General features: G+C 44.1%; 1 protein-coding gene across 1 annotated transcript in view; it reads left to right on the top strand.

Moving 5' to 3' along the window:
* aopep (aminopeptidase O (putative)) overlaps positions 1 to 13,432 on the top strand; it is a 132,446-nt gene that overhangs the window by 98,411 nt on the left and 20,603 nt on the right. Inside the window, exon 15 of the mRNA XM_080738633.1 lies at positions 10,923 to 11,039. Coding sequence (XP_080594759.1) covers positions 10,923 to 11,039 — 117 coding nt within the window. The remainder of the gene's footprint in view (positions 1 to 10,922; positions 11,040 to 13,432) is intronic.

A 13,432-nucleotide genomic window follows, 5' to 3' on the forward strand; every position in this document is an offset into this window, starting at 1 on the left:
AATGGGTTAAACATTTCATAACTCAATGGTTGGGTAGATGAAATAACCCACCGTTTACAGTGAAAGGACCGCGTCCTCGCTGGATGTGACAGCTGTTATTCATCGCTGAGGTCATCGTCAGTCTGCGGCGCGGCCATTATCTCTGACATCATCATCATGTGCTACAGTAACAACTGCGACATCTTTCTCTGAGTGTGCGTTCGTGCGTGCGTGCGTGTCATTCTGCATTATGTCTCCGTCCCATTTCTCGATAACGTTGATCTTTGTTCATGATCCAAACCGGCTAGTCTTATCCCCCAATGTAACTACTGCTTGATTTCTTATCATATAATACAGGGGTCTTCAATGCTTTTAGGCCAAGGACCCCAGGCCAAGGACCCCTTAGCTGAGAGAGAGAGATGAAGCAGGGACCCCCTCTACATATATATTAATGTGTGATGCAGATTTTCATTGATTTCATAGATAGTATTCATAGACTTGTTTGACAGCACTGTCATCAGTCTGTTGGATTTGTGTTTTTAGTTAACTTGACCTTTCACTCTGTACTTGGTCTGCTCTTTTTTTTTACCTCTAAACCAAACCTATTTGCGAGGCGTTGAGAGCATGTAGATCAGCTATTTTTGGCTAAAGTTCTCCTCAGAATAGGGATGTGAGGGTTAAAGTTGTTATTTAAACGAATGATCCTATCACACAAATATTTGATGGCCCCCCTGTAGTATCCCTAAGGACCCCCTAGGGGTCCCGGACCCCCTGTAGAAGACCCCTGATATAATATATTCATTTATGTTACTTTATATGCCCAAACAGTGCTGCAGGGATATTTATATTTTGCCCTAGACACACATTTTCCTCCCCCTCATTACGGCCATCCTTTCCGCTAAACTCCCACACACATGCTCTCTCCTCACGGGGTGGACTCATGCTGGGAGTGGGCCACGCTGCTTCCATGTGATCTATAATTCAATAAAGTCAAGTGGCTGGGAAAGGTAAGCATGCTGTAGACTGTACTCTGAATGTGTCCATTATAGAGATCACACATCGACAAGCCTGATTTATACTTATGCAATGTGAACTGGTAGATTAGATAGACTATTTTCGGCACATATACAGTACGTATTACACTTCTGTTGTTCACCAACCCCGTTCAGGTCTCATTTCACTGGCTCAACTGGAAATCTGCACCATTTTGGCCATTATGACGAGCATAAAATACAATGGCATTGTGAACGTCGCTTAGAGCAATTGAAATGGAGATTCCAATTCATAGACTGTTTTATTTCAATTCAATTCAATCTTTCTTTCAGACCCAGGGAGATCCTTATCACAGTTACAATACAATAAAACAACAATACAAAAATATAAATATATACTAGAATATAATTGCAGCTGTTGAAACTTCCCAGGCCAGTGAATTGAATTGAATTGGAATGGAAGCTGGTAGCCTCTCAGCAGCGATGGTGGCTCACACATTGCATGACTTGTGACTCATCAAAACCAAAGCCAAAAACACAGCAGCCTATTTCTTCAGCAATACGCTGAGCTGGCTGTACTGTACGGTCCTGCTGCCAGTCTACAGTATGACTGACCATCTGCACCGCCTTGCAGTGCATTTCAATTATCTGCAGGTGTATTGGGCAGTTAATAAGACAAATTAAATGTGCGTGTGTGTGTGTGTGCGCAGCTGTGAGGTTTTGTAGTTGTTTTGTAGCTCTTCATGTGTCGTGAGACCTGTCAGTACCGTTATTGTTACAGATGGGAACATTGAACCCTTAAAATAGAGGGTGAAAAAAACAAAGATGGAGAGAGAGAGAGAGAGGAGGAGAGCGGAGGGCGGGGCCAGACAAACAGAGACATGACCAGTGAAAAGCCCGTTTGAAAGGGAGTTGGTATGGAGACCGAGAGAGGGAACCGAGCGAGGGGCACAGACAGTGGTGGAGACAGAGGGAGAGAGAGACGGAGAGGGAGGGATTTGTGGGAAAAGAAAGAGTGAAACCTAAGTACCTGAGGCGTGGGCAGAGGCCTTTAGCAGCCGGTGCCAGAATGTGTTTTTACGAGCCTGCGGTCAGACAGAAATAAAAGGCAGCCGAGCGGCTGAATGGCATCTCACACACACACACGCGCACACACACACACACACACACACACACACACACACACACACACACACACACACACGCACGCACGCACGCACGCACGCACACACACACACACACACACACACACACACACACACACACAGACACACACACACGGTTCCATGGCCCCCTCAGAAATCACAGTTTGGTTTAATAATGTCACAGTTATTTGATGTCTCCCACCCCCATAATGCAGTGTGACTGAACGAGTGCTCTGAGACGACGCATAAAGCCCACTGGAAGGGGGGATGTAAAGGGGGGGGGGGGGGTTTGGGGGTAGAAAGCTTTGGGAACACCTCTGTTTTCCCCTTTTTAAAAAGCAACGAGGGGATAGAAAGCAATTCGGCGCTGCTCACTGAAGTCGTTATGTGGCTTTTTACGCCCAGTCAGCCCTACGGTTGACTCCTTCACACATGTTCTCCCATGCTCTTTCTCTCTCACTGTCTCCTCTTCACACATATTGTAACGTTCAACTTCCCCCCCACCCCCCTCTCTGTCTTGTTTTTCTCTTTTCGCTCATCGTTTTTTCTTCACCTTCTGGCAAACGCCTTATCTCTTCTTTCTTATTCTTATTCTTATTTTTCTTTCAACGCTTGGTACTGCCTGAAGCACATAAGCAGTAGCTCAGGCGGTAGAGTGGGGTCGCGGTTCGATCCTCGGGATAGTGTATACAGTAGGAGTCAATGAGCAAGTCAATGAAACCCTAATTGCTCCCGATGAGCAGGTTGGTCGTTTCCTCACTGTGTGAATGGTTGAATATAATGTACCTTGTGAAGCGCTTAGGATAAAGGTGCTATAAAGTATAAATGCACCATTTGCCATTCCCGTTACCAATATTTCCCCTGACCAAGCAGGGATTGCCTCTTGACTGAGTGTCTCATATGAGAGACCAGGGTTCCAATAGGCTACAGGACATAAAGGTTACAGATTGCGGTTTTAAATGGTAGGAACTTTAAACTTTTTACCTGAACACTGTCGTATTAATTGCCAGGACGACATGTGACACAAGGGTCCATTTTGGTGTATTTTTGCACACTGGCCTCGATTTTCCAGCACAGAGAGTTCTGATGCGCTTTTGACAAGATATATTCTTGGACATATTTTCAGTATCTGTGGTACGTACAGTATAGCTCAGTCAGTAGAGCACTTTAGACCAAAATATGTTCTAGGTTCGATCCCAGGCATCGTCAACTCAGCGTATGAGTAGCACAGCTTTGTTATGCAAGCTGTGATAAGTCCTTGGAACTGATGGTAGGTGTTGTGCTTCACCTCAGCAATCCATCTCCCAGTGGTCTAGCTCATTGAAAAGTGGATAAACACCCTCATTCCCGGCTGATGCCGACGAAATAAGCCACTCTGACTATTATATTCCCTTGTCCTTCCCACAGTTAGAACAATAGGATTCAGGTTACAAAATCTGCTTTTAACACACAACATTAGAGTCGTGTGTGCATTTGCGTACACGTACAATTGTAACCAAATGGACCCATTATCTCAGAGTTACATTTTACACTGAAGATTTTACTGTGTAGACAGAGAGAGCAACAGGTCACACATGGAGAACACACAGTTACAGACTGGAAAGGACGTGACCGATATTCAGAGAAAATCAATGTTGTCAGCATCTCAAGGCATCATCACTCCATTAATAAGGATATCTCTCTCTCTCTCTCTCTCTCTCTCTCTCTCTCTCTCTCTCTCTCTCTCTCTCTCTCTCTCTCTCTCTCTCTCTCTCTGTCAGTCTGTATGTATGTCTGTCTTTCTCACTTGCATATACCCACACACACACACACACACACACACACACACACACACACACACACACACACACACACACACACACACACACACACACACACACACACACACACACACACACACACTCTACACATCGCAGAGTGGTACCCGATGTCGTTGCCATGGTAATAATGAACAAATGATGGATCTGAAGCAATCTACACTATAAAATCCTCAGTGCTGACTCACTCCCAGACTTTGCAAATGGAACCAAATGGACCCGTACGGGTCCATTTGGTTCCATTTGTAAACTCTGGGAGTCATTTTTACAGTGTACAGGGACAGCCAGATAACAAAGCATTCAGCGGGAGCTATTCACTCTGCCTTTATCACAGCACCATTGATGTTAAGGTTAAAAGTCAAAGTCTACTCACTATAAAGCCTCTATTGATGTGTGTGTGTGTGTGTGTGTGTGTGTGTGTGTGTGTGTGTGTGTGTGTGTGTGTGTGTGTGTGTGTGTGTGTGTGTGTGTGTGTGTGCGTGCATGTACCTTGCGAAAGACTATAGTCTTCATTTTTGTACTGGACAAGTACAACACATCTTATACACATTGGCATTGGCTTGTACTGTAGATACTCCCACATGAGCATGGGTTCATACACATGCACATGCTGTACACACACACACACACACACACACACACACACACACACACACACACACACACACACACACACACACACACACACACACACACACACACACACACACACACACAGGACAATTTCTCTCTCTTTTGGGCTGGCTGTAAATCGGTATATTTAGGAACAGACTTAATTTCCTGTGTTTGCTAAACATGTCAGACACTTCCTTTACCATTGTGCTGCTCGCTGTCACTCAATGACACAAACTGTACAGTTGTGGGTGTACGTTTGTGCATGTGCGCGACTGCGTGCGTTTGTACCGCATGGTGTGTGTTTGTGTGTGCGACGGAGAAAGAAAGGCACAGGGCCATTGTCCTATAGAGGTTTAGAGGTCACTGTGTGCTGGGTGTTTCTGTGGCATAATTCTCTGAGGTCCTGTGAGGCTGGTCTCTTTATAGAGACGGCGTAACTCACCCTTATCCAGGGGCTTGTCCCAGGGAATACTCTGTGTGCGGGTTGGTGTGTGCTTGCGTGCTTGCGTGTGTGTGTGTGTGTGTGTGTGTGAGAGAGAGAGAGAGAGATTGTGTATTGTGTGATTTTTTTCTCCAGTAACATTCCATAGCTTTGACGGACAGCATGGGAATGAAGTGTTTCTTTCATGTGGCTAAACGTTCTTGTGTGTGTGTGTGTGTGTGTGTGTGTGTGTGTGTGTGTGTGTGTGTGTGTGTGTGTGTGTGTGTGTGTGTGTGTGTGTGTGTGTGTGTGTGTGTGTGTGTGTGTGTGTGTGTGTGTGTGTGTGTGTGTGATGAGATCCGTTCACAGGGAGTGGTGTTTAGGAGCGAGATAGGAGGATACGTTTCACCCTTTTAGTGGAAAAGTGCTTTCAGCACCGCACTATTAAAGGCTATTGTTAGAGTTGGGCCTGACCCGGTCAGCACATCAAGCCCTCTGTGTGTGTGTGTGTGTGTGTGTGTGTGTGTGTACATTCATTGTCTAATAACGGGGTATTCTGCCAGGGAGCTCACCTTTGCCCCTCTGGATAATTCACTCGTGGGCAGATGTGCACCACTACACCTATACTGTACACTACACGCACACACACACGCACGCACGCACACACACACACACACACACACACACACACACACACACACACACACACACACACACACACACACACACACACACACGTACACACGTGCACGCTAAATGGCAAGAGTGGTCTCGTGATGAAGACTCAAACACTCCATTAAAGGTGGAAAGTAACTAAGTATGTGTACTCAAGTACTGTACTTACTGTACAGGTAAGTATAATTTTGAGGTTTTGAGGTACTTTCACTTTACTGGAGTATACTTCTCCTCCAGTATATTTCATAAGCAAATATTGTGCTTTACTCACTACAATTACTTGACATTTTTAATTACTAAATAATTACTTTGCAGATTTTGATTATTATTACAAAACATACATTAATCACTTCTGCCCAAAGTGTAAACTAAAGTACAACATGTGACTGGTGTTCTTCCACCACTACGCATTGATGCAACGCATTGTGAGCTTGTAGATCGGCTATTTTTAAACGATTTTTTACATTTGCACCAGTAAGACTCCCTAATTGGGAGATAAGCGACCGTCAAGTCGCATACTCAAACTTTAGAAGGCAGTCATAGCCAATCAGGAAGGAATATGGGAAATTCGGACAGATCCATGTTGATGACATGTCTTAAGAGATACTGTGTACCGCCTTGAGTGATTTTAGGCCCAAATCTGTAGGAGCAGTGTCCGAAAATGTAAAAATCTGCCTGATGGTGGTGCTAGAAGAGGGCCATCTGAGAAATCAGGGACGGAGGTTGTGATTTGCCATCCAAGGAGTGTGTGTGCAAAGTTTGGCATCGATAGGGGCAAAAGTGTGACATGACGTGACGTGACGTGACGTGACGTGACGTGACGTGACGGACAGACTGACAGAGGGAGTACCTTTTCCACCACTGGTAATGACTTATGAGTCACTCTAAAGGTAGAGAGACCATTAGTGTTCATGCTCTCTCTCCTCAACCCTTCACCACTTGAACTTACTGTATACTGTAGTGCCCCCTGTTCTCGGGGGAACATTCACTGGAAATAGCCGATCTACAAGTGTCACATACGGTACAGTATGTGTTGTTCATCCGTGTGTCTGTACATCATTAGTGTATTTGTGTGTGTTCCCTCTAATGATGACCGCTGGCCTGATTTGTGGATTATGAATCAGTGTGTGTTCATTAGTGATGATCTGTGTGTGTGTGTGTGTGTGTGTGTGTGTGTGTGTGTGTGTGTGTGTGTGTGTGTGTGTGTGTGTGTGTGTGTGTGTGTGTGTGTGTGTGTGTGTGTGTGTGTGTGTGTGTGTGTGTGTGTGTGTGTGTGTGTGCGCGCGCGCACACACACATGTAAGGGTGGGACAGTGTTGATGCTGTTGTTGCTCTTGTTTTGACATCGCCATGGAGAAGTTATTTGTGGGCAGGCGAGGCGCACATGCTTTTCGGTCTGCCCTGTCTAAGTGTGTGTGTGTGTGTGTGTGTGTGTGCGCGCGTGTGTGTGTGTGTGTCTGTGTGTCCGCATGTGTCATAATCACAATCACAGCTTAAGCTGGGGAAGCTTTTTTCCTGGTGACATTACATTGGCAAATAAAAAATAAACTGATTAGCGTGCCAATACGTAAATACACACAGGCACACATGGACTTCGAGTGTAAAAGGATGCATGTGTGTGCGACATGCGTTTCTGTGTGTATGTGCGTGTGTGAACCGTGAAGAGTGCACTGGAGTGTGTAAGAGCACTTTTATTGATCTGGACTCCTCTCACTTTTCAAAGGGCTGGAGGAGGGTAGAGAAAGCATGGGTGGGCCCCACAGAGACCCTTACAGATGGAAGGTCCATCCAGAGAACACTCAGCCCCTCACAAAATGGAGGCAGGGAGAGAGGGAGGAATGGGGAGGTCATGAGGCGGGGAGGATAAAGAGTGAAAGACTGGAATTCCCAGTTTCCACTAGGTTAGATAGATGACCGTAAGGGTGTGAGTCAGTGTGTGTGTGTGTGAAGTACACACGTGTGTATGTGTGTGTGTGTTCATGCACGTGTGTGTGCACTGTACACGCGGTGTGCTCCTCCATACTATCTATCTATATCGTCGTTGTCGGGCGGAAACCTCTTATCTCCAAGTTTCAAATGTGTACGTTCTTTCGCAAAGTAAAGCCCTGCTTCATCATACAAGGCCATCGCACAGAAGTAGTGAAAACAGCAGATCTACAAGCTCACAACGCCTCGCGGTGCGAGGCGTTGTGTGCTTGTAGATCGCCTGTTTTCACTAGTTTAAATTATTTTTAAAATGATAAATACAAAACAAACAGTTTTGGACATACAAGGTTTCCACCCGACAACGACGATATACTGTACATACTGCGTGTGTGTGTGTGTGTGTGTGCGTGTGTGTGTGCGCACGCACAAGTGTGTGTCTGGTGTGTACGAGCGAGCGCAGTAGCGTTGTTTAACTTGACCATCTGCCAGCTACTGTCTGAGTGTTATTCCTGTAGCACCAACAGCTACATGCTGAAATACTTCCCCTGCTCCAGCAGTGCACTAGCGTTTCTATGGGAAGAGAAAATACTTCTGAGGAAAATAAATATGCTCAGTGAGTGAAATGATGGAAAGAAAAAACTACGCAGTTTGAATCTTAATCCTCATCAAAGACATATCAGTTTAGTATGCTCTCTAAATCCTGATGTCTCTGCTAATCTTAAAAGCACATGGGGAGATGACTTGGAAACAAGGATTGTGTGATGATGATGATGAATGGAAATACATTCTGAACTCGCTTCACTTCATCTAATATTTGTGCAATGCACAGCGTTCTGCAAAGCGAGATTCTCCCCGGATCACACGATTGCTACTGTAGGTCGGCCAAAAATATGATATTCATATTCTGACTGTGGGCCTACCCCAGTTCGACTAACTATTTGACAGACATAATCTGAAACTTCAAACTTCAAAATTCATTCCATATTCCTGTACTAGAACCTGGGAACTATTTTATGAATACGTAGTCGACACTCTCTGTCTGTTCTGCCCGACAACAATGCTTCTTCCACCACCTATGACACGTTGGTCAAAGAGGGAAGTTTAGATTTAGATTATGAAAGTAATCCTGGTTGGATCTCACCTGGATGAAGTAGAACTGGAGTTGTGGAGTTAAGGAAATAAGTAAAGTGGGTGGTTGGGCAAACTGGATAAAAAATGTACAAACTGCATACAGTATGTCTGACAATAACAATATTTTATTCTGCTTGGAAGTGAATAAAGAGATTATAAAAGAAGAAAAAAAAAACTATACAGCTAACGACTCCTCTGAGAAGGTGTGACTATGAGAACATAAAATCCTTTCTAATAATAATAACACCTCAGATTTAGATAGCGCTCTGTCGCTTTGCATGAGAGAAAAAACAACATTAGCTAAAATAATAAAATAAACTGTGTCTAAAAGTAAAAAAAAGGAGCAAACTATGTGAACAACGTGGGTGCTGGGGGTTATCCGGGGTAACAAGCCTGAAGAGGTGGGTTTTTGATCGAGGGACGTTTTTTTTTAAGAATGGGAGGCCGGAGGCCTCTTTGATGTGGGTAGAGAGTGTGTTCCCCATGGAGGGAGCAGCATGTACAGGTCTCTGACTACTACTACTCTCTCTGCTTTACTGTACTCTTCATCTCTCTCTCTGGTTTACTGTACTCTTCATCTCTCTCTCTCTCTCTCTCTCTCTCTCTCTCTCTCTATCACACGCTCATCTACACCAGTGTTTCTCAAACTTTCAAATTTCAAGGTCTCCTCTTAACTCTGACAGTGTACAAATGGTTCCATTTGTACATTGTCTAGTTACATACTTGTAAAAGTCAATTTAGACCCCAATCAAGGAACCTAGAGAATCCCTGTAATCCACTTTGAGAACCACTGATCTACACTATTCCTCCTTATATTCACACATTATCCTCCATGGCATAGAAGATAGCAGATCTACAAGCTTACAAATAAGCTTATATGTGTCGCTTTGCGCCACGTTGCAAGCTTGCAGATCTGCTATTTTGAAAATGTTTTCTACCTCAGAGAATTTCATTGATTAGAAAAAGAGAAGAAGGATCCGAGCACTCAAAATGTTAAAAAGGAGGGGAACGGACGTAAAAGCAGTGTACTAAAGCCGACATGTTTCGGCATTATGCTATTCATGAAATTATCTTTAGAATAAATGCTTCAGTTTGTTTTCAAATCATGAAAATTTCTGATTTGTTGTTGACACCTTTAAAATAATAATTAACAGTACATAATTAAAAGAGTTCAAGAAACATAAAATAAAGGGATGTTCACTAGCAAGCAACCCAAGGAAATGGATCAGCGGCCCACAAATGGGTCCGGAGCCACTGCTTGGGAAACAGTTCTCTATGGAACCTACAGCTTTTAATTGTGTCCCAAAGAGGGACCAGAGAGAGAGTGATGAGGGGGTATTCCAGGGAGAGACGGGCAAGGCTGGGCACAGTTTCTGACAACACGTGGGTCCTTTCCCCTCTGGGTCTGGGATGAAGTTACTCTCCCACGGCGCCGCCCACACACCTTGGAATAACCCTCTCAATCGGCCTCTGCTTCATCGCGGCGTCTTTAATAGATATTATTTTTCTTGCATTCCGAGAACCTACGGAGGGAAAGAATGTAATAAAAGAGGCTCTTTTTGGGGGGTAATTACAGTGTTATCTCTGAGCTGTGGTAAGGTGCTTGCTGTGCAATGCGAGGAGATTATTAGAAGAGGCGCACTTCATTTTTCACTCTTGCCTGGCTGCCTTTTCATTCCTCCATCTCCCCCGGTTCCCCCCCCCCCCCCCCTCCGTCTGTCTGCTTGTCCTCATCCTAACCTTCCCTCCGCCGCTTCTCGCCTTTGTAATGATGTTAGTCTAATGGTTTTCTGTTTGGGAAAACACACCGGCTTTATCATATTTATTTAATCACCGCTCCTGCCCTGTTTTTATTATGCCGCAGTTGGCTACCATATTAAAGCCACTGTTAATAACTCGACGAATACGGATGTGGGATTGCTTTCTTTTTTTCTCCAATGATCCAAACGTAATAAATTTCATATGAAGTCAAATTAATGTAAACATAATTTTTTGCAGGGGTGAATGAATGTAATATGAGTGTAATTCTGCTGGTCTAGTAGTTTGAAGTCAGCGGCGTGTGATGAATGCTTGCAGAGGAGCGTGGTTATTATTACTGCATGTGAGGTGATCGATTTCACAGATTGTTTTTCTATTTTTTTCCCGCCGCACAACTTTTCTATTATTCTGCGTCAGGAGACACGATTAAAACTCATCCCCGCTTTGCTCTGGTTGCCTGCAGGTGTCGTCAGAGCAGCTGCTGCTGCTATTGGAGCTCCTGCTGGAGGAGGCGGAGCTCAGTGTGACATCACTACGCTCGCTGGAGAGAACCTACTGCCTTCAGAGGCAGGACGCTGAGGTAGGAGCACGCACACACACGCGCACACAGTCGCACACGCACACATTATACGATACTTGTGAGGGGGACCTCTACATTTCGTGGCAGTGATATTATGAATGGCATTTTGTTTTTGCCATTTTAACCATATGCATAAATCTGAAAATACAGTAGCAGTATTAAAAGCCTGTTCACACCGCTGTTGTGAACTTGTACATCGACTATTTTCGCCGCAGCACCGGTGCTTAATACGTCTGGCATAACTTCAACCATAACCCCTAAATCCAATAAGACTACACATTTTCTTTTACTTTGACTCTGACTCTGTTCCACAGATAAATATTTTGGAAATAGCCAATATACAAGCTCGCTTGTGAGCTTATAGGCCTAGTGATCGGCTATTTTCAAACAATTGACTAGTTTCTTATATTATTTGGCAATTTGGCAAAAGTTTTACCTGTTATTATAGTTTGTTCATTACTTTTGATGTTGTAATGGTCTTTTTCATTTTTCTTTCCTTTTTTCTTTTTGAGGTATTAAAAAGGTCTTAAAAGTTGTTAAATTGACACTTCACTGTCATCTGGGGACCCTCCAAAATCATCCCTCCTGGGGGTCCCGAGCCACAGGTCGAGAACCACTGCGGTACAGTACAGCACAGCAGTGGCTCTCAAATTGGGGTCCGGGAGTCCTTGAGGGAGTTCCAGGGGGTCCCCAGCTAAATGATAGTTAGGAGCCAAATGAACCTTTGTACACTCTCCAAGTTAAATTAACATTAATTTTACAATATAAATTGGGTTCTCAGAGATAGAAATGCCATTAAATGCCTAATGCATGTCAAACTGGGGGTCCTTGAAATTAAAATGTTTGAAAGTCACTGTGCTAGTAAAAATCTTCTCTAATGAGGGTCCCTGGTATATCTTTTCAAATGGGGGTCCACAGGCTAATAAGTGTCAATTTGGGGGTCCTTGACATGAAAAAGTTTGAGAACCACTGCAGTACAGTACAGTACACACAACGACCGGCGAGCGCACACACCCACAGTGACTCTGTTCGTCTTTCACACACAACCACACACAGCCAGACACAGACACAGACACCCAGGTCCTTGCCAATGTTATGTCTTCCAATAATAAACATTGTTTAAAAAGTTTTGCCCTCCCTTCCCATCCCAAGGCAGAGGGCTCAGCAAAGGGTAGTAAATTCAGCTTTAATAGCAGCCTTCTTCTTTACAGCCACTATTACTGACTAAATCCCCCAAGTATTCTCTTCATGTTTTAGCGCGGCACAGAGTTCCTTAATGGCACTATTATAGGCTTAGACTTTAATCATGTGTGTGCGTGTGTATGTGTGTGTGTGTGTGTGTGTGTGTGTGTGTGTGTGTGTGTGTGTGCGTGTGTGTGTGTGAGTGCGTGCGTGTGTGTGTCGCAGCTGTGTGTGTTGTCGGCTTAAATGTTCTTTACTGTACGGTGTTGTGAGGAGAGCGAATGTGAAAACACAGCTGCGGTGCAGCCAGTAAAGTGTACGTATTAAGCGCCGTCATAAACACATGCCCCGTCTTGAAAAGAATAATTCAATACATATTTCCTCTTTTTATGGGTGCTTGTTAATTATATGAGCTGTTTTGTTGCGGAATTGAGGTATAGAATGCCATTCAGGTGTTGGACGGCCCTATAGTGGTTGGTGACGTTACGGCATAGTTACCACATCGCACTGGATCTGGAACTTATATATACTATAATGCAGGGGTCTTAAACGTTTTCAGGCCAAGGACACCTTAGTTGGGAGAGACATGAAGCAGGGACCCCCACAACCTTTTCATAGATTCCATATCGTTTCATTGTTTGACAGCACAATCATTAGTGTATTTTGGATTCATGTCAATGTGTGTTTTCAGATATTTAACCACTTGAACTGTCAAAACTTGTCAATACCCTCTACACCAAACCTCTTTGCCGAAAATAGGTTTGCTATTTTTGGCTATATGTTCTCAGAATCTGGTTAAGAATCTGGCTAAAAAGGAGATTTTCATTTTTTTCCTTTCCATCACACAAAGATTTGGAGGACCCCTTGTAGTAACTCTGAGGACCCCCTAGGGGTCCCGGACCCCCTGTTGAAGACCCCTGCTATAATGGAACAAAATACTTTTACTGTTCCAATGACCCATGCAGACTCTCCCACGGTATGTTGCAAAATCAAGTGGGTTTTCTTTTATTTCACCAAGTGATACGGTAGGAATGGATACAAACCGTAAGAGATCATTTATTTGAAAGAAATACATTACAGAATTAGATACAGATTGTGTATGATTCTTTTGTGTCTGTGTGTGTGTGTGTGTGTGTGTGTGTGTGTGTGTGTGTGTGTGTGTGTGTGTGTGTGTGTGTGTGTGTGTGTGTGTGTGTGTGTGTGCGTGTGTG

This window comes from Nannobrachium achirus (assembly GCF_963921795.1).
Source record: "Nannobrachium achirus genome assembly, chromosome: 12".
Classification (NCBI taxonomy): Eukaryota; Metazoa; Chordata; class Actinopteri; order Myctophiformes; family Myctophidae; genus Nannobrachium; species Nannobrachium achirus.